The sequence below is a fragment of the Plectropomus leopardus genome, chromosome 19 (genome assembly GCF_008729295.1).
Source record: "Plectropomus leopardus isolate mb chromosome 19, YSFRI_Pleo_2.0, whole genome shotgun sequence".
Lineage (NCBI taxonomy): Eukaryota > Metazoa > Chordata > Actinopteri > Perciformes > Serranidae > Plectropomus > Plectropomus leopardus.
This window is the reverse complement of record NC_056481.1, coordinates 21,077,871-21,101,493: the sequence shown is the minus strand read 5'-3', so window position 1 is coordinate 21,101,493 and position 23,623 is coordinate 21,077,871. Positions and strand designations below refer to the sequence as shown.

The 23,623-nt window shown below is 39.2% G+C and overlaps 3 protein-coding genes across 4 annotated transcripts; 2 read left to right on the top strand and 1 right to left on the bottom strand.

The window, feature by feature from the left end:
- Nucleotides 1-2,100: 2,100 nt before the first annotated feature.
- Nucleotides 2,101-7,360, bottom strand: desi1b (desumoylating isopeptidase 1b). The gene is made up of 6 exons (XM_042508612.1): nt 6,986-7,360; nt 6,785-6,806; nt 6,324-6,393; nt 6,084-6,193; nt 4,905-5,027; nt 2,101-2,680 (listed from the first exon to the last, which is right to left on the bottom strand). The coding sequence occupies exons 1-6, from the start codon at nt 7,071-7,073 to the stop codon at nt 2,599-2,601; spliced, it is 495 nt and encodes a 164-aa protein (XP_042364546.1). The 5' UTR covers nt 7,074-7,360; the 3' UTR covers nt 2,101-2,598.
- Nucleotides 7,361-7,521: 161 nt separating this feature from the next.
- Nucleotides 7,522-14,477, top strand: xrcc6 (X-ray repair complementing defective repair in Chinese hamster cells 6). The gene is made up of 13 exons (XM_042508610.1): nt 7,522-7,578; nt 8,416-8,505; nt 8,825-8,937; nt 9,205-9,346; nt 9,476-9,727; nt 9,839-10,025; nt 10,355-10,541; nt 10,724-10,892; nt 11,106-11,267; nt 11,393-11,522; nt 12,563-12,663; nt 12,775-12,891; nt 12,972-14,477. The coding sequence occupies exons 2-13, from the start codon at nt 8,433-8,435 to the stop codon at nt 13,172-13,174; spliced, it is 1,836 nt and encodes a 611-aa protein (XP_042364544.1). The 5' UTR covers nt 7,522-7,578; nt 8,416-8,432; the 3' UTR covers nt 13,175-14,477.
- A 165-nt stretch (nt 14,478-14,642) lies between these two features.
- On the top strand, nt 14,643-22,559 carry LOC121958641 (immune-associated nucleotide-binding protein 5-like). Of its 2 annotated transcripts, XM_042507711.1 has the most exons (8): nt 14,643-14,827; nt 15,142-15,237; nt 17,191-17,268; nt 19,138-19,188; nt 19,320-19,370; nt 19,460-19,510; nt 19,719-19,760; nt 21,825-22,559. In XM_042507711.1, the coding sequence occupies exons 2-8, from the start codon at nt 15,198-15,200 to the stop codon at nt 22,514-22,516; spliced, it is 1,005 nt and encodes a 334-aa protein (XP_042363645.1). In that variant the 5' UTR covers nt 14,643-14,827; nt 15,142-15,197; the 3' UTR covers nt 22,517-22,559. The 2 variants fall into 2 exon arrangements, with proteins under 2 accessions (XP_042363645.1, XP_042363646.1); XM_042507712.1 differs by lacking the exon at nt 19,719-19,760.
- The last annotated feature ends 1,064 nt before the right edge of the window (nt 22,560-23,623 follow it).

The following is a 23,623-nucleotide window of genomic DNA, read 5'->3' as shown; positions in this document are numbered from 1 at the left end:
TGTTGATTCTGGACCTGTATCAGATCAAAACCAAATTTTGTGGTATCAACAAAGGAAGGTTTATTATTTTAACAAGAGTTTGGGACATGGCCAGCCATGTTTGTGGCACCCAAACTGGGTATGGGTATTTGCAACCTGAGCACATTGGCTTGATTTATTTCAAAAACACGGGAAGAAGGCAATGAGCAACAAAACATGAAACGAGAGAAAAACTAGCGGGTAATTAGTAAAAAAAAATACAAGAACAAAAGCAAAAAAAAAATTTGAAAAAAAAGAAAGTATGTGGGGAAAAAAGTGCTTTGATTTTTCAATAATTCTGTGACATAATATTAAGTATGTAATTGTAATCATTAAAATATAGTTTTTCCCTAGCTTTTGTCTTTTTTCCCTAGCTATGTCCATTGGGGTTTTTTTTTTTAAATAATTTTCTACGTCACTCATTTTTTGCAATTTGTGTAACATTTCTCACCAAGTTGTTCACTGCATATTCCGCCATGTTTATGACAGAAATTGAACCAGTGTGCTCAGGGTTCAATACTTGTGAAAGGCGTCTGAAAGTAGCACAAGAACAGTGATGTCAGTCTAGGTTTAAAGACTTAACGGGTTAGAAATTGAAACGTTAGTTTTCAACATATGTGCTACATATGAAACGTAAAAATGTAACGTCTGTGGTTTTCAGACATTTATTCTATTAATTGGGTTGGTTAAATAATACTAATAAATATACTTAAAATGAAAATAATTCCAAAGAAACTATCCTGAAATTAATGAATGAAATTACAATAAAGACACTATTGGCATCAACATTTGTTTGTCTTCAAGGAGGGATCAATTGCTGTGCAGTAATACAGGTGAGTGGCTGTTTGCATGTAACACCTGCTGTACAGATAGTTAATAATAATAATAATAATAATAATAATAATAATAATTCACTATGCCTGCCTTGTAAATACACTTCATAAACTTCTATATTCAATGCAGCCAGGCACAATTGCTGAACATGTAACATTCGGTATCTATGTATAAACTGAAGAGTTTTGGCATGTAAAGAAACATTAAAGATATACAAGTGATTTGGTCCTGTATTGCAAAAAAAACAAAATCCTTTGCTCTGTGGTCATTAGCTGCTCCTGAATGAGGCCAAGAGCTCACAAACTTATGACAACAAATTAGATTTGGTCAACTGGATATTCTGCAGCCCTGAATACAAAGACAAGCCAGCAGGGCTGTTTAAACTTGCTCTGACTCTTGCTATGCTCTTGTAGTGCAGTCCTGACACATTAATGACCACAGGGAGAAAACAGAAAATTATACGTTAAAAGAGGAACGTACAAGAGAACGGTTATGTGTATTCTGATACTGAAGTGACACATTTTGAGGATCGTGTTGCTTTGGAGACAGTATGAGCCATTAAAAGGGACAGTTCACTACAAAATCAAAAATGCATTATTTTTCTCCTCTTGCCTGTAGGTATATTTATTAATACAACTAAATGACACTTGGCTTGTGGTGCTAACAGCGCCCCAAAAAAAAAAAACATCTGAAAACCATATAGTCTGCCATACAGTTCCATTATAATGAAGAGAAGACGGACATCTCTACAGCAGATATCTCCAACACTTTACAACTCACGCCAAAACAGTCTAGATAGATAAACAGCACTACGAGTAAGAAGGGAAATATGTATTTTTGATTCTGTGGTGAACTGTCCCTTTAACACCCATTAAAATACAGAAAGAAGCATAACTTTGCCATAACATATATTATATTGTGTTAAACTGTAATGAAAAGCATCCCTGATGAGGAAGAGAGGCGGCTAGGAAGCTAAAATGCGCACTGTAAACAAAAATGTATGATGTGTGATTGACCACAGGTAGAGGAAGTGATGACGGGGAAAAACATGGCACCTTCGAGAGGCATTAATCTGAACTCTCTCAGCTAATATGGTGACAAAGAAGGGTGACAGGCACGTCCATCGCTTGACAAGAGCATGATGAGGCAACGGTGTGATAAAAAGTCAGGCTTTGCTGGTATAGTGCTGGTAAGGTAATACATCAAGTTCTGTTAACTTTTTAAGGAAGCTAAAAATGACTGTTATTGTCATATTTGACAAATTTTTTTTTCACAAGTCAATGACTTGTAACACACATCATAACAGACAATCATATCTTGTGCCATAACAAAAGCACCTTAGGATGAGGATGTATATTTAAAAAGCTTTTTAAAGAGCACCTGTGCAGGTCATTAAAATTCAAAAATAACAATCAAAAGTACAGTTATGGAGCATATATAGTGATTTGGTTAAGCCAGGTGAAGTAATCTCACTTCATTAATACACAAAAACTCGTAATTTTACCTGATTTATCACACCCAGAGTAGAACTCTACTCTTTTTTGTCCCCTGGTCCCAATGGCTAGCACACCTTGAAACCTGGTGTGAATAATATGTAGATACTGAATAGAGAAGAGCATCCACTGATGTAACTGGTTAACTGGAAAAGTGACTTATAGCAAAGATTAACGCGCAAAGGCAGAGATATGATCGGGTGGTGGCTGATGGCAAGTGTCCCACTTTCACCCACAAACCCTTAAATAAAATCTATCGCTGTCCGGTTATGTTGGTGCCTCCAGGATTTATGACGATGGAATCCAGAAGGGGACGGAGAGCCTGGCCAAAAGGCCTAAAGAGGAAACACAGCAGACAGAAATACACTGAAATCAAAAGGCTTAAAGAAAGTCTGAACAAAGTACAGTATGTGAAGGGGAGAGGGGGAAACGTACAAAAATGAGCAAAAATCTTTCAACCGAGATTAACACACAAGGAGAGAGAGACAGAAAGAGACAAATAACAGACTGAAGTCACAGTGTCAAAATAACTGCAATTTCAGTATTACTTCAGTACTATTGCAAGTGATTGCCCTGTTATATTAATATTTCATAAATGTTGCGCTGTACTGCGATGCAGTGTTGTCTCAGTGTCACCACCTCTGGGAGGTACGAGAGGAACCAATCAAAGGAAAAATCCACCATCACTGCTCACACAACATTTATCTGTGATGTTCAACACATCACAGGCTTTATTTGCAGTGAACTGATGCAATATACTATTTCCTTATACCTGTTTTTCTAAATGCCTCCTGCTTTCACTTTGGTCAGTGCATCCTTGGCTATGGTCTATATTCAAAACGTATTTTATCTTTTTTTTTTCCATCTCCTCTGCAATGGATCTCTCTCTGGTAAATAGGGGAATATGGGTGCATAACAATTAGTCAAAAAAACAAACAAGCCCTTCCTATATCTGAGAAAAGGCCTCTAAGGGTATCACACAGATGACTGACACTGGCTATGTTTACAAGCACAAAATATTCCAGTTTATGCCTTGTTCTGAAAAAGAAAATGTTCCTATTCATCTTTGGCTAACAAAAAATACTCTTCTAGTATTCCCGTTTACATGCAGCCACACATACTCGGATTAACGTGCTCTAACATGTCATTTATCACGTAAAAATACACAGAATTGAAAAGACAGGAGCTGCTTGTCATTTTACGTCTTTGCGTTAAAATACAGTTTTTTTCAAAGTTTCCTCCTAATGATGTACTTGTTGGACCGTGCGAACACAGCCTCCCTCTTTCATTCCTTCAACCACCTTGTTGAAAAGGTCGGTGCTGCAACATTTGCTCATATTCAAAACCCTGTTGAGTCTTTCATAAGGTTTAAAAGTCTGTGTGTTTCTCCCTCTGACCAGAAATGTGGGCTTTTCTTTTGGGCATGCATTTCTACACCACAACTGTTGGCGAATCAGTTTGTTTGCAACGTATCCATGACAACAGAGCTGACTGTAAACAGACAAGAAGCCGTGTGCAGTAAACTGCAGTAAAAACCCCAGAGATGTATTATTCTGATTTATATATATATATATATATATATATATATATATATATATATATATATGGGGGGGGTACCTATGTATATTCTATCTATATTTTATCTAAACAGAATATACTGTTTACATGACCTACATTAAATTCAGATTTTTTTTTTTTATATTTGGAATAATAGTTAACATAGCCACTGTCGTTAACAATTCCTACTAACTGCTGAATCTGTATTTTTTCCTTCTTTCACTTAATGTTGCTCATGTTTGACCACGGAAATTACTGGGCCCCTGAAAAGGTCCAGTGAACAGGCCCTATCCAAATCTGCTTAAGGATACTTAATTCAACACATGCATGTGTTCTCTCTGTAATGGTTTAGACTGGCACATTTCTCAGATTATGTGAATGAGGGTTTTTTGTTGGGTTTCTTTTTGCTAAAACCGCATACAAAAACATTACTCATTACCATTTTCATAAGAGGAGGTTTTCATTATGAAACAGGCTACGTATTACTAAAGCCACAATAAACACAATGCTTATTTTTGTTGTTTTAATAAGTACTGGTGAATATTTTGGTTTAAAATAAAATGTGTTAATCATTCCTTGTGTTCAAGGATCAACATAATTATTGCTGACCAACCCCCCAAGCCCCAGGAAGCTTTCCTCTTTCCCCTCCCTGATGATGAGTGCTCAAGAGCTGTTTTCTGTTTTAAGGTGTTTGGATGATTCCACTAGCTACGCTCTGACAACGGACTCCAAGTGGAACACGTGACAGCATACAGTATGAACAATGCTTTTGAAACAACCTGAAAAAAATCCAGGTCTGGCCCAGTCACTGGCTTCAGAAATCATATTGATATTAATCTTTTAAGGTAGTAAATATACATAACAGACTTAGGATTTCTCTTATTGAGACACCCCATTAAGCAGCGAACAGAGCACTACAAATATAGAGAGAATATAGACAGAGAGGATAGTAAGACGAGCACTGGTGATATAAGGACAGCTTTGTGACAGTTGTCAACTCACGTGGACAGCACATCAGATGGAAGGTCTGTAATGTACGATGGGATCTTTTTGCCCGTGAGGAACTGAGCCACCTCGTTGCTGAAATTGTTGCAGTTGTGCTCAAACAAGTTGTACTTGTCACCTCTGTGCACCAAGAGACCGAAGAGGAGAGAGAAAGAGACAGAGATGTGAATTCAGTGGTGAGACAGAGAGGCCGGACAGGGTGGAGAGGGACGGGTGAGTCGCAGGAAAAGACAAGATAAAGACATTTTGACAGAGAGATAACAGGAAGAGCTGAGAAGTATGAGGTTTTAAATGCACTGAAGGAAAAGTACAGAGGCTTCAAGATAATGTACTTTTTTTTCCAATCTTCCTGCTTGCAAATAAGGGTAAATTCCCAGAGATAACATAGTTATATTTTTGAGAAGTTAGTTAGTTAGTTTTTGGGTTGTTGTTTTTTTCACACACACACATGCGAGAGTCAACCTTCCCAGTATAAATGCTGCAACACCTCATCCCACACACACATACACATCTTAAAAAAGAGGGCTTGGATGATTTTAGTCATGGAAAATGAGAACTGTGAGACTTTCTTTTTCAGAAAATAAGTTGTTTCAATTAATTTGCCTTCCTTGACATCACATGTTCTGCAGTGTGACAACTGCACAATGCAATGTGCTGATGCTGAAACGATATATTGTGCAGCTCTAAGTGTGCACATTAGACATTATGTCAAAGGCATACATAGAAAAAAAAATAAATCCATTATTGTGTAACATTTTGTGGATATTTATCCCTAAAAGATTACTATAACCGTTACGGTCATGACATACCACAGATTTCTATAACTTTTCCAAAATTTTCAGTTTTTTTTAAATAATTTCAGGTCTTTTCCAGGGCAGGAAAATTAGATCATGAAATAATGTGACTTTTCCTTGTTTTCCATGACCATGGGAAACATGTATTGAATTCCTGGTGAAATAATTTGGAGAATGACGAGGATTCCTCATAATGTATTGAAAGACTCTCTGAGTATAAAAATAAAAATCTGTAGCCTACCAAACCACGCGTTGTTAGCCATTATTTATTTTTATTTTTATCACTAATCAGTGTCTTCAGTAGCAAAGTGTGTACTTCCCATCCTGGCCTCCAGGTGGTCCCACTGAGGCTTAAATCTATGTGATGAGTCTGAGGCTTTACCTGTAAGTTGATTCTGCCAGTGAAATCAGGTATTCCATAAATATGTCTTCAGGCACCTCCGTGGAGCCTAGGTCCACTATGGAGTCAGGCTGACCCAAGGGGGTGCCACCCTGGGACACAACACACAAACACATCAGTATGCCTTGTTCCAAACACTTGACAAACACTTCTTGATCCATTATTTGTGTTCATATTACATCAAGACATTTTAAGACTTAAGGACCTGAAGCTGATTCTTACAGGTGGACAGTTGCTGATGCCTTCTCCCATAAAGAAGAACTCCTTTCCATGGATAACAATAGCAGTGTGCCTAAAGTACCAAAACACGTTATTGCAAAAAAACAAGCAAATCAAAGTAACCACGGGTCATGTGATCTTAAGATTTAGATTTTATTTCAGACAGGCAAAATAAAATGAAGACTATATAAAATAAAAATATAGAAAGAAGCACATCTGGTAAACAACATAAGTATTTCATGTCCAAAAGGGGTAGGAGGAACTGAAAATCGTACCCTTTTTTAATAATAATAATAATAATAATAATAATAAAACACATACCCCCCCCCAGTTTTCACCATACACACCTCGATATGTTGGCTCTCTACTCGTTGTTTTGTTCACAATTTTCATTGCTCTTCTTTTAAAGGATAAAGAATGGATGTATGTTTGTTTTATATGTATTTAAGTAAATTTGCACTCACCATATCCCATCAAGTTGTCTCCCTGTGAAGATAAAAAAGAGGAATTAATTCAGAATATTTCAATTTTATTTATGTATGAAGTTGGCAGAAAGTCATGGCTCAGGCCTCAGTAGCATCCCCGCTCTTTCCTGGGTGCTCTCGCCTGCCGGGCGCACTGTTTCCGGCTTCAATGGAGCAACAGGTAGCTTGTCATAAACTCACCGAGCATGAGAGGACTCAGCTGGCGGGCCATGCCTTTGGACATGTCGTAGACGTACAGCTTCACTGGGTAAGAGTTGGTTTGGTCCATGACGGCACAAAGAGATAACGTCAAAATGACAGCGAGCCTCGTACAAAGTTAGCTGACTCACATCCACCGAGAGTTAGCCGGCTGGCTAGTTCACCGGCAACTAGCAAACAAAACTTTGAAAACTTTATAGTGGAACGGTTACGGATATAACATAGGGTCCAGACTATTTCACATGAAAAGAAAAAAATAAAAGTGTCAAATATAAATCTCCTAATGACAGACTGAAGTTGCCGAGTGCTGACAGCTCGTGCTGTGTCACTGTCAGACTGTAAACAATAACATGACTGTCAAAATTCGCACTTTTTCCGGAGTCGAGCCCCTCTGCTGACAAATCCCGCCTCCTTTATTCGGATTGGTCAGTATCTTTGATTGGCGGACAAGTGTCCAATCGACGATGAGTCATTCCGTACGCTTTTCAACGTGCTCGTTCACGTACCTGAACGCGCCAGCCATTGAAACTAGTCCGGACTTGTGGGGAGAGAGAAGCAGAACACTGCAAGTGACTGTATGCTCATACAATAACTTTATATCTTTTCATGTTATTGTTTTAATGTGTTTAGTCCTTATATAGTTTGTGTGCATTGTTAGATATATACATTTGTTAACTAAACGATCCCAAAATGTCAATGAAGCTAACGGTGGCTAATTGCAAGCTAAAGTTAAGCTAGCTAACGTTGCTTGGGTAAAGTTGAAACCGCAGTTGTACGTATAATATGTTAATAACGTATAATAGCATGTAATCGATTTTTTCTGATTCGAATAGTTTTTTCCTTTTAACAGTTATGGATCTGATATTACATAAGCAACTGAGGGACTGTTCGTTACTCATGGGAGGAACAGGGTGGTTCAACAAAGGGGGAGGCATGTCAAAACAAGCTTAAATCGTTGTATTTTGTATTAATTTTACTTCCAGTTTCTAAAGATAACATGCCTTACAAACTGACAGGTTTGGAAATCAGAATCAGAATCAAATAGAATCAGTAAAAACAGAAATGATCATTGAATTTTCAAATTATTTGGGACAAATGATAACATTAGAAAAAATGTATTTCCAAATCTGAGCTTAAAATACTGATTTGATTTCATCAAAACCACTTTATTCTACATCAAGGCTTTTTTTCAACTACAGGATTTCAACTTTTAATTTTCAAATACCAAAGTGTTAAGATCTACATTTACTTCAAGTCACCCAGGGAGGCTCACTGAGGTGCACAGCTAGATGCCTCCTATTAAAATGACAATGTCATCCAAAATCTCTGTCACTACACAGTTAAAACATCAAATGTTGTAATAAATACGCTATTATATGTTTCCTGGTGTGAACTGCTGAATCCTCTGACAGCAACAAAAGCAGCAAAAATGGCAGAGTGGAACGCCTACTACCGCAATGAGGATGACGAAGAAGAGCAAGAGGAAGGAGAGCAATCTGGAGGTGAGATGATGCAAATAATTTAAGACTGTCCGCTACCAATCAATCACTGATTTGATCACTGATCACTTTACCTGATATTTTTAGGGACTTTTAATACACTTTTCTGTATGTATTCATTTTTTCAACAGGTATACTTTTTTTATTGGCTTCTTTTTTGGTGAAGCTTTGGCGACTCCCAGTGGGGGTCACGATTTCACACTTGCATGCAGTCAAGTGTTCTGAAATGAAGTTTTTAACTAAACGTTTATCAGCCAGCATTTGATACCAAAAAGTAAGACAAAGTTACACAACAACAAATCAGGTGCTCTGTCTTTGTTAGATGATTACAAGGTTACAGGGAGAGACAGTTTGGTCTTCTTGGTCGATGCCTCCAAGGAAATGTTCGTCAAAGGAGAAGATGGACAGCCCTCCAATTTTGACATGACCATGCAGGTAAGATGATCTTTTTGTCTCTTTTGTTTTGTCTTTGTTGGAATTACAAGAAAAGTGCTTGAATCATCTCAGATGTGATGTAGAGGTTTAAGGCAGCGTAGTTGGGAAAAGGAATTTTTAAAGGAAGTCTTTAAGTCATAAGTCATAACACAAACTGAAAGCCTCCAAAGCTTACCTTCTGCATATCAATATTCAGACTTAGATATTTTCTTCTCAAATCTGCTCTTCTGTATTATGATGATAAGTGTCTGTGTTCTGTCCTTGAAGGTCGTGCGTAGTGTGTACACCAGTAAGATCATTAGCAGTCACAGGGACCTGGTGGCTTTGGTTTTCTACGGCACAGAGCAGAGCAAAAATCTGAGAAACTCATTCAAGCATGTCTACGTGTACCACGACCTCGATGAACCCGGTGAGATGCTGCAATCTTCAAATTAACTCGATCAGCTTTCATTTGTAATGCTGTCGTTTTGCTGCAGACAGAAATGTGGGCACAGTTCGTGTTCACCCCTAGTCATTCATTCATTCATTTTTCTGCAAGGTGCTAAGCGAGTGCAGGAGGTGGACGCTCTGCGGGGGACAAAAGGTGCGCAGCTAGCAGCAGAGACCATGGGCAGCGGAGAAACATCTTTAGGCGACGCCCTGTGGTGCTGTGCCAACCTCTACAGTGACATCAAGCTGCGCCTCTCACACAAGCGGCTCATGATCTTCACCTGCAGGGACGAACCACACGAGGGTGACAGCGCGAAGGACCGACAGGCTCGCACCAAGTCTGGTGACCTCAAAGAGACTGGTACGTCTGGAGAAAATGCTGCTATGTTACGTTCTGTGTGTTAGTTTTCAGTTTTGCAGCTTTTAATACCTGTATGTCATGGACTCACGTGACTGATCCCTTCTCTCTCAGGTGTCATCATTGATTTAATGCATCTGATGAAACCCGGCGGCTTTGATGTGGCGCCCTTCTTCCGTGACATCGTAAGTCCGCCGGAGGATGAGAGCGATTTGGGACTGCAGCTGGAGCCGTGTGACAAACTGGAGGACCTGCAGAAGAGGGTGCGGGCAAAGGAACAAAAGAAGAGAGCCATGGCCAGGTAGAGATACGTTACACGTCTCCATTTCCAGACACATAAAAGTTAAGTGTAGTTAAGTCACTTCCTTTTTCTATTTATGGCTCTGTTTTGCTCTCTTCTTTCTTTGTTGTTTGTCTTTGAGTCTTTTCAATTAATTAAAGGGATATTTTGCTGATTTCCAACATTGCCCATCACCATGGACACAAAGAGTATAGAAATGCATCAAGAGATGGACCTGCCCCTCTTTCCCTCTCTCCCTCTTCATGAAAGACTATCTTTCCCACAGTGAAATACTTCTTAAACACTTTTTCTCTTTCTCCTCACACTGTCCTCCTCTCTGCCATCTTCAGGGTAAACCTGTGTCTTGGTGAGGGCATAAATGTAGCGGTGGGACTTTATGCAACTGCTGTCTCAGCCAGGAAACCAGCTCCCATCAGACTTTACAGGGAAACCAATGAGCCGGTCCGCAGCAAAACCCGAACCTTTCACACGCAGACCGGCAGCCTGCTGCTGCCCAGCGAGATCAAGAAAGCCCAGGTGAGTGCAAACCTAATCTACGCTAGCTTAAGTTTTATTTTAAAATAACTATCCAGTAATACATTCAAAATTATGGTCTATTATCCACCAGAATTGCAGGGTTACAAACAACTTAATTTAGTGGCAAATCAACTTTAATTTCAGTGATTTGATTGAGTGATTTTTGTTGATGTGTGCTGCAGGTGTACGGTAAGAAGCAGATAGTGATGGAGAGGGACGAGGTGGACGCCATCAAGAAGTTTGAAGATCCTGGAATGTATCTGATCGGATTCAAACCCATGGAGAGGCTCAAACGTCACCACCACATCCGACCTGCTGTCTTCCTCTATCCGGAGGAGAACGAGGTGAAAGGTAACGCTGACTGTGTCGGATTTACTTCAGAAATAAGAGGTTGAAGTATTAAAACCTCAGTGTTGAGGTTGTATTGTATTTATATAGTGTGTATGTTTTTAAAATATGCATGCTTATGTTTTTTCTTTTCTACTGTTGTCTTTAATAATATGCAATTTATCTGATATTATGATCAAAATTGAGTTTCAATATACCCTGTGTTTTTCTCCTCAGGCAGCGCATGCCTGTTCTCTGCTTTGTTGGCAAAATGTAGCGAGAAAAACGTGTTCGCTCTGTGCCGCTGCATCTCTCGCCGAAACTACCCACCTCGGTTTGTCGCTCTGGTGCCTCAGAAAGAGGAGATCGACGAGTGGAAAGTTCAGATTACTCCACCGGGTAACACACAGCTGTACTACTGTGGTTGATCAGTGAAAAGCGAGATATAAAGCTGTATTAATCTTGTCGGATATCAAAGTGTATTAAAATTGATGGCGACGTGTCATCTTTTGTGCCCACGTCAGGTTTCAACGTCATTTATCTGCCGTACGCTGACGACTTCCGAACCGTGGATCCTCCTCAGTGTCCGTCAGCCTCACAAACACAGGTGGATAAAATGAAGGAGATCGTCTCTAAGCTCCGCTTCAAATACAGGTAGCTGCTCATATTCAGTGCTTCATAGAGATCTTAGTTCAGAGACTCCTAAAATGGTTTGGAAGAAATCTAGTAGGGTGCTACAAATCAAATTCTGTAACCCTTAGACTACCCAAAGAGTCTTTGTTTTGTATTCTGGGAGACATGTGTTAAATTAACAGAAAGTTGACTTACTGATACCATGACCGGTCTTGAAATTTGTGGACATTATGGTGACAAAGTGACAGTTATATAGTGTCATCTTTGCTCATAACAGGGTCATTCCCTATCCCCCTTTACTCTGCCTGTTCAAGGCAGGAATATTGTACCACCTCGTTGTTCTGTATAAAACATGTAATCCTGTAATGGGTGGACAGAGTTGTCTCACCTTTGAGCCAGTAAAGGAAGTAATAACATCACCAAAACAGTGTCTGTATAAGGGACAGCCAGCAGGATGGAAATAAAGGCAGGACGGTTTACGCTTTGTGTGTGCAACCCACCGCAAGAGATTTAAAAGCAGCTGATAGCAGATAGCAGCTAACTCAAATCACCATGACGTTATGAAAAGTAGATTACTTACTTATTACTCATTACATTCAGTTTTCAACTCAGGTACACTGAGGCTACTTAGAAGCCATACTCTGATTTAATAGGTTGACAGAATGAGGAACAAAAGACATTTTTACCTTATTTAGTCGAACCTGTGGGACTCTAAATCTCCCATGTGATGGCAAAAGCCGATAATCGTTAAATAAGGTTTCGTGTAATGTTGTCATGTTAAGTCACTGTTATTGTTTATAAAAGGCCGCCGACGCGCATGTTATGTGTCACACTGGAGGCCAGCGCTGTTGTGTTAAACATCGCGCCTATTTTGCTTCCACAATGTCTGCATGCTGTCTAAAATGACACAGTGGTGTAGCCATTGTTTGGTTCTGTGTGAAAATGCAAAGGCGGTGCAAAGAAGGGACTCTAAAAGCAGCTGATAGCAGATAGCAGGGCTCTGTAGCATGGTCTCCGTGTAAAAAGGGCAACAAGTTTACCTTCTTTGTAACCTAATGCAGGAGTGATGCTTTTGAGAATCCAGTCATCCAGCAGCACTACAGGAACCTGGAGGCCTTGGCTCTGGATATGATGGCTCCAGAGGACATTGAGGACCTCATCTGTAAGATGCAGACAGACAAATATTCAGAGACCCTTTTGGTGCTGCTACAACCACTTCCCTTTTGTCTCACACTGCCTGTGTTTGTCTGTCTTTTCTTTTCCTCTGTCTCAGTACCAAAGGTGGACCAGATTGACAACCGTCTTGGTCCACTGGTTGATGAGTTCAAAGATATGGTTTATCCTGCCAACTACAACCCTGACAGCAAACCAGCCGCCAAACGTAAAACAGGTCAGAGGCGGAGTCAGAACTGAAACTAAGCAAAATTGCAGTAAAAATCTTTTCTTTTGACTGAATGTTTTCCCCTGCAGCTGATGCTGAAGGCGGAGCTGGAAAGAAGCCCAAAGTGGAAGTGCCAGAGGATGAGCTCAAGGCCCGTGTACAGAACGGCACTCTGGGAAAGCTGACCGTGCCGGTGTTGAAGGAGGCCTGTAAGCAGTTAGGAATTCGCACCACTGGGACCAAGAAGCAGGAGCTGATAGATGCTCTGATCGCCCAGCTGGGCTCATCATGAGGAGTGAAATACACAACTCACTGTGCCTTTCTGAAAACTCAGATCAGCAGATCTGTTGATAGACTTCAGCTGTAGAAAGGACTCCAAACACTGTTTTGAAAGCAGGTAACTGTTTTTTAAAGGGAAAGTTTGGATTTTTTAAAGTGGGGTTGTATGAGGTACTTATCTATACTCAGTGTATTACAAGCAGTCGATGTCAGTCGGATTGCCCCCAGTTTGTAGAAGCAGGCTGGAGTCCGATACAGGAGCTAAGCAACATACTGCTGTGAGTGGGAGTCAGCACGAAAATGTATTTTAGCGAACTAAAAAATGTCCCAGCTAAAAACATCGACATCAATTCAGGCGTACACTATATTGAGAGTATTTTCACGGCTTTACCTGAATGTCAAACAATGATTTCCAGCCGGAAAGCTGTTGACGGCTTCAGTTCTCGATCTATGCTCAAAGCCACTAGGCTCCATTGAAAAAAGCAGTGATATAATACTGCTGAATAACGGAGCTGCTGGTCTACCGCTGCCTCAAAAAAATTATTTAGTTTGTATTATTGTGTTGTTTTTGGCGAATCTAAACTAACTCTTTAAACACCAGAGTCCCACAATAGTCACAGGAATAAAATATAGGATTGAGGCAGCAATAAACCAGCAGCTCCTGTGTTTAGTGATGTTAAATCACGTTTTCTCAATGAAATCTGGCTTTGAGGAGAGCGATAAAACGGCTTCATTTTCTCAGTGGTCAACAATGTCTGACACTGAGGTAAAGCAGTGAAAATATTCGCAATATAGCAGACACTTACATTGATAGTGATTTTTTTTAGGCGGGAAAAATACAATTTGTTGCTGACCCCATCCACAGCAGTACATTGATTAACTTCCATGTCGGACTCCAGCCTGCTTCTCCAAACTGTTTGTAATATATTCTCTATGGATAAATAACCTACACAACATAGCTTCAAAAAATCTGACCTATCCCTCAAATTTACCACATGGTCTGTAAAATTTAGCGTGGACCAGGAGGATGTTTGGAGTGATAAACAATAAAGTTTCCTGTTGTGCTTGATAGGTATAAACCTGTTGATTTACGCCTTTTTTTCAGGGTTGCATGGTTAGGTGCAGCTCAGTGCTAATGTCTGCAGAAGGTGTGTCAGTCCCACATGACATGAATAATGTTTGAATGTAAAAAAAACAACATTTTCTTGTGATCAAGAACTCAAACTGGTCATAAAAAAATCATAAAAATACTGTAACCGCTGATGACACTTTTTTATAATCCTGCATTTGCTTTAATAAAACCAAAACTTTTTACAGTCCTGCATCCCCTTTGTCTTATTTTAATAATAGCCTCATGAGTCAGTACACTGTACATGTGAAGCAGCATTTCCAGTTCCTCTTGTAGCGAAACAAAAAAGGCGTGTCGATCCAAAGTAAGACCTCAGCAGCATTATCAGCATACCTGGACCTTCTCACTGTGTTGTTTTACCACTCAGTACAACAAAGTGAGATCAGTGTTGGGGGCAGGCGTGCACAGGCAAATGCTTCTGCACAACAGCAGGAAGAACAGATCACACATAACTTTGACCTCGTGAGAGCTGCATCAGGTTTGGATAGACGGAGAGTAGATGGCTTTCTTTGGGAGGATTATCTGACTACACGGCAGGTAATGGGGCTTTGGGAACATGTTTGCCATAGCTAAGAGTTTAAATAGACTTTTTAGCTACACTGTACTCTATGTGTTGAGTTTTATTGTGGAAGTTTTTGCTTTGGTTCACCCTGTCTTAAAAACTGCTACATGTTATGATACAACTGACTGATTATGCAGTTTCTTTATGTCGGTTTTGACATATGTTAAAGTAATATTTAGGCAGTTAACTGTTGCTGTAATGACAGATTTGCTCCTGGTATTGTTCCTCGTTTTAATTTGAGTTGTAAAACTTGGGCGGAGTTGAACTTTTATGGCTTTTATATTGACAGTTCTGAGCGGAAGTGCTGTCACATATTCTCGCTGAAAGTCCGTCAAAAGCTGAAAAATGGAGTGTCAATGTGAAAAGGACAACCCTGAGGATGCAGGTGAGACAAAATACAAAACAAAAGTCATCAGAAAATAATTATCTTCAAAGACAAGACACAAATATGTCCGAGCTACACTATAAAGTACAGAGTATTGTTGTGTTTTAACTTTAACTTACTTAATCGTCTTTTTAATCGTCTTGGTATAATAATATGATTTAGTAGTTACAAAAACGTCGTCTATAACACTAATAGATGCTATAACGCATGGATCTATTATAAATCGAGTCGAGTTAGCATGAAAGTCTTTGATTTCCGGGTTACTCTTTCAAAATAAAACTAAGCAATCAAGCGTGTGTTATTTTACAGTTCAGAGAAATGTAACAACAATGTAACAAATGTAACAAGAAATGAAACCCTAGCCGTCTCAGCCATGATCTCAGCAATGTTGAATGTAGTTTTACAAAAATAATCAGTTTGAAACAAAATAGTATCTTATGGAGGACCACTAGTTTCACAAAAATGGGAGTGAAGCAATTAATTAATAAAAAAAAATGTGCAATTGAAACCTGAGCAATATTGGCTCAATTTCTCTCAAAAAATATGGGGAAGCTACAAGTTATGTTGCAAGAAAATTACCCAAAATTTAGCTAAATAAATACATTTTAAAAAGTATTTAAAAATGCAATTTAAAAAACATAACTGGATTCACAAACTGAATTAAGAATATAGATTTTAATCAGGCATTTTCAAAGGCAATTTCCTTTCCCATTTGCTTTTTCCTTGTCCTCATGCAAATGTGCATTAAAACATCAACTAATAAATTAATTGGTGGTTTAGTCTATTATTTTATGGATTCATAGATTAATTTACAAACAAAGTTATTAATGTCTATTTTATTGCACAATAAGTTAATAATGAATTACTACTATGCTGTAATATTTGCAGTCCTCCATAGCAGCTGTGAACTGTATCCTATTTAAAACTGTGCTTAAATTTCCTGCTATCAAAACAGTCCCAGACTAAGAGACTGCGATGTATAAACTTTAAATGAATGTTAACCTTGATGTGCCTGTACACAAGGCGCGAATTCAACAATTTCCTGGAATTTAGAGTTTTTTTTATTCTGCATCTCCCATTTAGGTGAAAGGTAAACCCCATGATAAGCTGCATGCCAGTGGTGGAAGAACTACTCAAAACTTTTTCTTAAGTAGAAGCAATACAATGATGCAGAAATACCCTGTTACAATTAAAAGTCCTCAATTTAAAACTTAATTGAAGTAAAAGTACAAAAGTATTAGCATCAACATATACTTCAGGGCTGTTCTGGGAACATGCCTTCCAAACCCGCAGGTCTGTGGGTTTGGAAGGCATGTTTTCTATATTATTGCCAGAAATTATAATAAAAAAGAAATTGAAAAAAAAGGGGAAAAAAATCACCAAAATATATTTTTTTAAAAAAGACACAAAATGTATATAGGAAAAATGCAATTTTTTTAAAAAAATCATGAAAATATTTTTTTATGAGAAATAAACACAAACTACAGCCATTTAAAATTGTATGCCTCTCCCCTAAACCAAAATAATAAACATGAGTCCCTCCCCAGTGCTTAAAAAATTATTTGACATGCCTCCCCCTTTTTTGCACCACCACTTCCCCTCTCATAAACAACAAACTGTCCCTTAAGGTGCTAAAATGGGTGTATAAGTAAAAGTACAGTCTATGCGGAAATGCCATTAAACTATGATATATATTATACTGGATTATAATTACTGATGCATATGAGTTCATTACTTTAGCTGGTAAAGGTGTAACTGATTATTTTACTTACTGCTGGGTAGATTAATCTAATATATCAGAATTTATTAGTTGAAAAAAATCCACAAAGTAACTGAAGTGGTCAAATAAATGTAGTGAAGTAAAAAATACAATATTTGCCATTTGTAAAGTAGAAGTACCACTGCTGTGTGTAATTCTAATGTCATGCTTTCCTCTGTCACCTCTCTGTTTAGGCTGGTGGATGAACACCAACAGCGTCCAGATGGGAGCTTTTACTGTGGTGGGGTATATCCTCTACAGATTCTCACAGAGTGAGTCACTCAATGAGACACACATTCATACTAATTTAGAAAAACAGGAAGTTTCCCTGACATAAAAGCCATTTGTCCCTCTGATTGACTGACCTGCTCCCCTCAGAGATAGTAAGTCCTGGAGATAGAGTGCACAGGGAATTTAAAACAGATTAAACTTGCTTAAACTAATCAGAAATGGCTTTGATGTGATCAGACATCCCTGATGATTTTATCAAGGGTTTATGGTAGCTAACTAAAGAGGGTGACCCTCAACCCGCAAGTATAGAGAAGACTGATTTACAATTCCAGTTCCAAAAAGGTTGGGACACTATGTAAAACTTTATTAAAAACAGAATGTAATGGCTTACATTTAATTGAATGCAGTACAAAGACAAGATATTTAGTGCTTAGAGTGATAACCTTTATTGTTTATATGTAAATATACACTCATTATGAAAAAAAGGCCACTAGCACGTTCCTAAAACGTTTGGACAAGAGCCACAAAAAATCTGGGAAAGTTGCTTATTGTTCAAAAACACCAGTTTGGAACATTTCACAGGTAAATGGGTTAAAAGCTTAAAGTGTGATGACTGGGTTAGAAAGACGCATCTTTGAAAGGCTCAGCTGTTCACCAGCAAGAACAATGCAATTCTCACCACTTTGTGAAAAACTGTGTGGACAAACAGTCCAACAGTTAAAGAACAAAGTTTTTCAAAGCATAGTTGCAAGGAATCTACCAATTTCACCATCTGCAATCCATACTATCATGGAAAGATTCAGAAAACATGGAGATATCTCTGAAGGGGGTAAGGCTGAAAACCAAAATCGGATGCAGGTGACCTTTGACCCCTCAGGCTGTGCTGGATAAATAACCAACATGACTGTATAAAGGATATCACTAAATTGGCTCAGGAACACTTTGGAAGTCCATTATCCGTAAACACAGTTCATCACAAAGTGAAAGCCATATATCAAAAACATCCAGAAACACCACTGACTTTTCTGAGCCCAAGCTCATCTGAGATGCACTGATACAAAGTGTAAAAGTGTGCTGTGGTCTGAAGAGTCCACATTTCAAATTTTTATTGGAAATCATAGACGGTGTGTCCTCGAGCTAAAGAGTAAAAAGGACCATCCAGAATGTTACCATTCTAAAGTCCAAAGCCAGCATCTGTGATGATATGGGAGGGTGTTTGTGCCTGTGGCATCATGGGTAACGTCACATCTGTAAAGGCACCATGAATGCTGAAAGGTATACACAGGTTTTGGAGCAACATATGCTGCCATCCAGATGACGTCTTTCTCAGGGACGTCCCTGCTTATTCTAGCAAGACATTGAGACGCATTTTGCATGTCTTCCAACAACGTGGCTTCAAAGTAAAAGAGTGCAGCTACTAGACTGACCTGTCTGCAGTCCAGACCAGTCTTCCACTGAACATGTGTGGAGCGAAAGAATTTCACTTTCAAAACTTCAGCAATTAGTTTCTTCAGTTCCCAAACACTTACTGAGTGTTGATGAAAGAAAAGGAGATGTCACACAGAGGTAAACATGCTGAGGATGAGTGTATATTTACAAAAAAACGTTATCGAGTTAACGAGTTAATCATTTTGAACACTAAATATCTTGCCTCTGTACTGTATTAATTTAAATATAGCTCAAAATGATTTGCAAACCATTGCATGCAGTTTTTATTTATGTTTTGCACAGCCCCCAAACTTTTTCTGGCATTGGGTTTGCACAACAGACCTGTGCACATTTGTTTACTGATCAGAAACCCAAGTCTCTAAAGGATAAAGCAGCTTTGTATTTCTCTAATGGTCAGCAAATCCTACAAAACAACCAACTAATCAATGATGACCCCTGCTACTTTTTTGTTCCCCCTGCAGCACTCCCAGCTCTGATCCGATGGCCGATTCGTCTTTTCTGCTCTGTAACTGGTGAGTTCAGTCAGAGAGAAACATCAGAGGTTACTTTGTTCTCCCTTTCACGGTCTGATTTTAACTGACAGTGCACAAGACTACCGTGATGAAATACAATCACCACAATATTAATGTGTGTTCTGCCTCAGGTCTGTCAGCTCTTTGGAGCTGGGTGAGCCGCCTGGTGGGAACCCTTCGTGGTACGAAATAAACAAATTCCTGAAACAAAAATGTTTCACCTATGGATTCAGAAAAAGTCATAAGCTAACTTCTTTGATTTATGTTTCAGTAATAAAGAGCCTGTGTAAATGGCTGGCTGGAATTTGGCGCTTTTTTGCAGGTGAGTGCTGTCCGCATATGTGTTTGTTCTTCATTGCTTCAAATTGACTTTTTAAGTGAAGGTTAACAGGTCAGAGGAAGTTTACAAACTCAGTACACATGACATCAATTTAGTATCTGAACAGAGTGGGGCTATTTTAGCGATTGAGCTACATAATAATTATAGGCCTATAATCAAGGAGCTGATTTATCATCTGCTGTTCCATCAGCATCTTCCTCCAAGCTTCAGTGGCTGGTTGCTGTCATCACAGGTTAGTTGACCTTGTTTATTTCTTTTAATGCATTTTGGGGATTTTCTGCTTTATCCTTGTTTGTTCTGGTGACAGTGGCACCCCCAGAAATGTTTTATACAGGGAGGCCACTGAAAGTCTAGGGGAGGCACACCAAAACCAAAAGTCATAACTCCATATCAGGAAATTGATGAAAACTGATATATTTTGGTTTCTTATTCACAGTTATAGAAATTATCATATGCTGTCAATCGACTTATACCAATGCAGTTAAAATTTTGAGTTCCACAACGATCCTGTTTTAACATGTTATGTATCTACATGTTACGCGATTCATTGTTCTTCAAACAGGCTACTACAGTCTAAATACACAGCTTTAATGTGAAGGAGTGCATTCATTGTAAAAGCCCAGACACACCAAAGCGACATCGAAGAACTAGCAGCTACAAAAGCCGATTGTTTGAAAGTTGCATATAATCATGCTGCAAAGACTGCAACCAATGGCCAGCCAGCATGTACGCTCTGCATCTGCGTGAGATGAATTAAATCTCCATACCAGCAGACGGCATTGTCTGTAATCGTGATTCAAAAAGGAAAACAGGAAGACCAACATGATGCTAGTTAGCCAGTTAGCACAAGGTGACCAGATTTGAGAAGTGACATTTTCAATTTATTGCCTTTTTTATTGTTTATATTCTCTTCAAATGTAAATATGTTGTATATATTTTTATACTTTTTTCTGTGTATGTAGCATGGATGAGGCTACAACTACAACCAGGAATGGAGTCAAATGACTTCAAAGAGACGCAAATGAATACAAAGAGGCATAAAATAACGCCTAATAATAATAAGGCATAAAAATAAGCAAAACAACACCAACTGAAGATGGAAAAAACATAAAAAATCTCAAAGAGACACAAAATAACCATATAATTAGCTGATTATGTGCACCTAACTTCACCTGTGCCCACTGGCCAACAGTCCTGAGTCTCTCAAATGATCCACAAGCAGATGTGGAGGGTGGGCTCGAGAGCGAGCCTCTCGCCAGTTGTGGTGAGTGTAGTGGCAAATACGTTTGTGTAAGTTGGGAAGAAGCATGTGTGGTCATGAAAACAAGTGATTAATGGTGGCTTATAAACTCAATTACATTTGGAGAGAGAAGACCTCGGTCATTGGTGGGTTTTTCGAGAAAATTGGAATAGATGAAGGGCATGTTGCAACTTATTTGTCGATGAAAGGATCCCTGACTCTGTATCCCAGCATTCCCATGGATCCTTAAATAGTCTTGAGAGGCATTGGGTTCATTCATCTAAAAATAAGGCTTAAAATGGTATTAAATAGACTTAAATCAATCTTTCAAAAATCTTAAAAAATGCTCAGACATAGAAAGTAGGACTTTATGTATCTTTTTTTTGATGTTGCAATGTAAGATCTCAAAATAATTGGTGACATTCTTTTTGTTGTTGTTGTTAAATAATATGTTAAATTCCTTTTCATAAACTTATGATGGGAATCCAAGCAGTAGAATCTTACATGCAGAGGGAGAAACACAAAAACAAATGCCAAAAATGCCAAGATATTTCCAGCTGTTGGTAAACCAAATAGAGGCTTTTATGATGATATAAAATGTTCATCATTTTCCATGTGTTGAACTCCAAAAAGGGTTGTTCTTTCCAACATTTGACATAGATAATCTAACTCTCTTACTGGACAAAAAAAATAGCATTTTTTATGTTATAATAAAACATTTGCGCAAATTAACATTTTCCTTCTTCAATTTTGGTTAGTAGAAAAAGAAAGATTTTGAGATTTATTTTTTTTCAAGTCTTAAAAAGTCTTATATCTACCTTGCCATAAGCTGCAGGAGCCCTGCTGTACCCAGTCAGTCTGTATCAGAGTCGGGTTCACACGGGTACTAAGCCGCACACTATCGGGGAAACAATTTGTTTACTTTGTGGTTCTTTGTGTTGCTTTGTTGGTATCTGTAGGGGTAATTTGGTTTTGCACATATTTGTACATGGTCTGAAATGTTTGGGAACCTCTGATTTAATAAAAACTTGTGCAAAAACACTGTCTCCTCTGCAGGGTCACCCAGAAATGAAGCAATGAAGTCAGAGACCAACAAACCAGGCCTGACGCTGATCCTCCTGGGGCCTGCAGGTGGAGGACGCACCTCTCTTGCAGATACTTTGTTGGGCAGCAGTGAAAAAAAGGAGCCAATAATGGAGAGCACCAAGAGACGGACAGTAGTTGATGGTAGAGAGGTCATAGTGATCGACACCCCGGATCTGTTGGGGCTGTCATTAGGGAACAACAAGAGAGCCAGGGAAGCTCTGAGGAGCCTTCAGCTCTCCAGTCCTGGACCGCACGCCTTCCTGTTAGTGATCCGAGCTTCAGGCTCCAGCGTGGATCAGGACGCGGCTCAGGCGATCCAAGCCACCCTGGAGCTGTTTGGTGACAGCGTTGCGGGTCACATCATCCCAGTGTTCACTCATGCTGACCGTCTGGGTCGAAGGCGTTCTTTGGATCAGCTGCTGGACTCCGGGGGTCTGAGGAGGGCTCTGTCTGTGTGCGAGCAGAGGCCGGAGCTGTTGGACAACAGGCCGGACTGCCCGGAGGCACAGAGTGTGACGTGCAGGCAGCTGGCGGGACGTGTGATGGAGATGAAGACGCTGAAGGGGCATTTTGTCCACGAGATGCAGCGGAGGGAGGAGCGCATGAAGGAGGAGCTGCTGGCTGACATGAGCTCTGCACTGGCTGCAAAACTGGGACACTAAGAGACTGAGAGATGGTGTGTGTGTGTGTGTGTGTGTGTGTGTGAGTGTGAGATAGAGCAGTAAAAAAATAAAGGAGCAGGATTCATTCAAGTGTTAAACATGCAATTTTGACTTTAAGTGTGAGGGTGATTCTGTGCCTGAGGTATTTCCGTCACTCTGCTGGTTCACCACTGTCCAAATGAATTTACTACCGCTGGCCGGCTTTTGGTTTTCAACATGCCGCAGATGCTTTTGGTTAGTTTTTATGCCCACACACACTTAATTTTCCTATTTTGATGTGTTGTAATTCTTCAATGTCTTTCGTGTAGGCCTTCGCCTCATGTTTTTTCTCTCTCTGCTGTGGTGTTTGGCCCTCTCCTCTCTTTCATAATTTATGGGAGATATCAAACTTTAAAGATGATCGGGGAAAATAAACTGAAGTCACAGTGGGACTCAAGTTCAGCAGTAATGTTCAATGTATTCTGTGCTTTCTCCAGAGCCTGTTGAATCAGCATTTAGACCAGCATATTAACAATAACTTAACCCTTTGTACCTGGGCAAATTGGCTTGATTTCTTTCATTATAAAGGGAAGAAGGCAGTGAGCAATGAAAGAAGAAATGAGTAAAAAGTTAAAAAACAAACAAACCAAACAACCTTAAAATTAAAAAAAAAAAAAAACACACACACACACAAGGAAATGACTTGAAGTGCTTTTTTTTTTAACATGCAAGGGCGACAAGCAGCTTAACAAGAAATGGCTCAAAGATTTGCAGAAGATTACAAAATAGAAGCTTTAACCTAAAAATAAGAAGAAAAGTACAAAAATTAGCAGCTAAAGAACCAGATAGCTGTCAGTTGCTGGGGACTTAAACAAGCCAAAGGAGAGTGAATATTGCAGGGGCAGAGCAGAGGGTGGCTTCAGGGGCCCCAGCCCCAAATGTTTTCTTAAAATGTCTTAATCTATGTTAATAACCAAATTAATCTAGGGTTCCCATGGTCATCGAAAATCTGAAAAAAGCCATGGAATTTCACAATCACATTTTCAAGGCCTGGAAAAGTCATTGACTTTCTAAAAAACCATGGAAGGTTTGGGAAAAGTCATGGAATTTCTATGTATCTGCCAGATA

Excerpts from the sequence above, each read along its gene's own strand:
- desi1b (XM_042508612.1), bottom strand. The coding sequence starts at position 7,073 with ATGGACCAAACCAACTCTTACCCAGTGAAGCTGTACGTCTACGACATG. Across the intron at positions 6,807-6,985 it reads GCTGAGTCCTCTCATGCTCG|GGAGACAACTTGATGGGATA; the intron begins GTGAGTTTATGA and ends TTATCTTCACAG. Across the intron at positions 5,028-6,083 it reads CTGGCAGAATCAACTTACAG|AGGTGACAAGTACAACTTGT; the intron begins GTAAAGCCTCAG and ends CTTGGTGCACAG.
- xrcc6 (XM_042508610.1), top strand. The coding sequence starts at position 8,433 with ATGGCAGAGTGGAACGCCTACTACCGCAATGAGGATGACGAAGAAGAG. Across the intron at positions 11,268-11,392 it reads AGTTCAGATTACTCCACCGG|GTTTCAACGTCATTTATCTG; the intron begins GTAACACACAGC and ends TGCCCACGTCAG. Across the intron at positions 12,892-12,971 it reads AGCCGCCAAACGTAAAACAG|CTGATGCTGAAGGCGGAGCT; the intron begins GTCAGAGGCGGA and ends TTTCCCCTGCAG.
- LOC121958641 (XM_042507711.1), top strand. The coding sequence starts at position 15,198 with ATGGAGTGTCAATGTGAAAAGGACAACCCTGAGGATGCAG. Across the intron at positions 19,511-19,718 it reads AATTTGGCGCTTTTTTGCAG|CATCTTCCTCCAAGCTTCAG; the intron begins GTGAGTGCTGTC and ends CTGTTCCATCAG. Across the intron at positions 19,761-21,824 it reads GCTGGTTGCTGTCATCACAG|GGTCACCCAGAAATGAAGCA; the intron begins GTTAGTTGACCT and ends TCTCCTCTGCAG.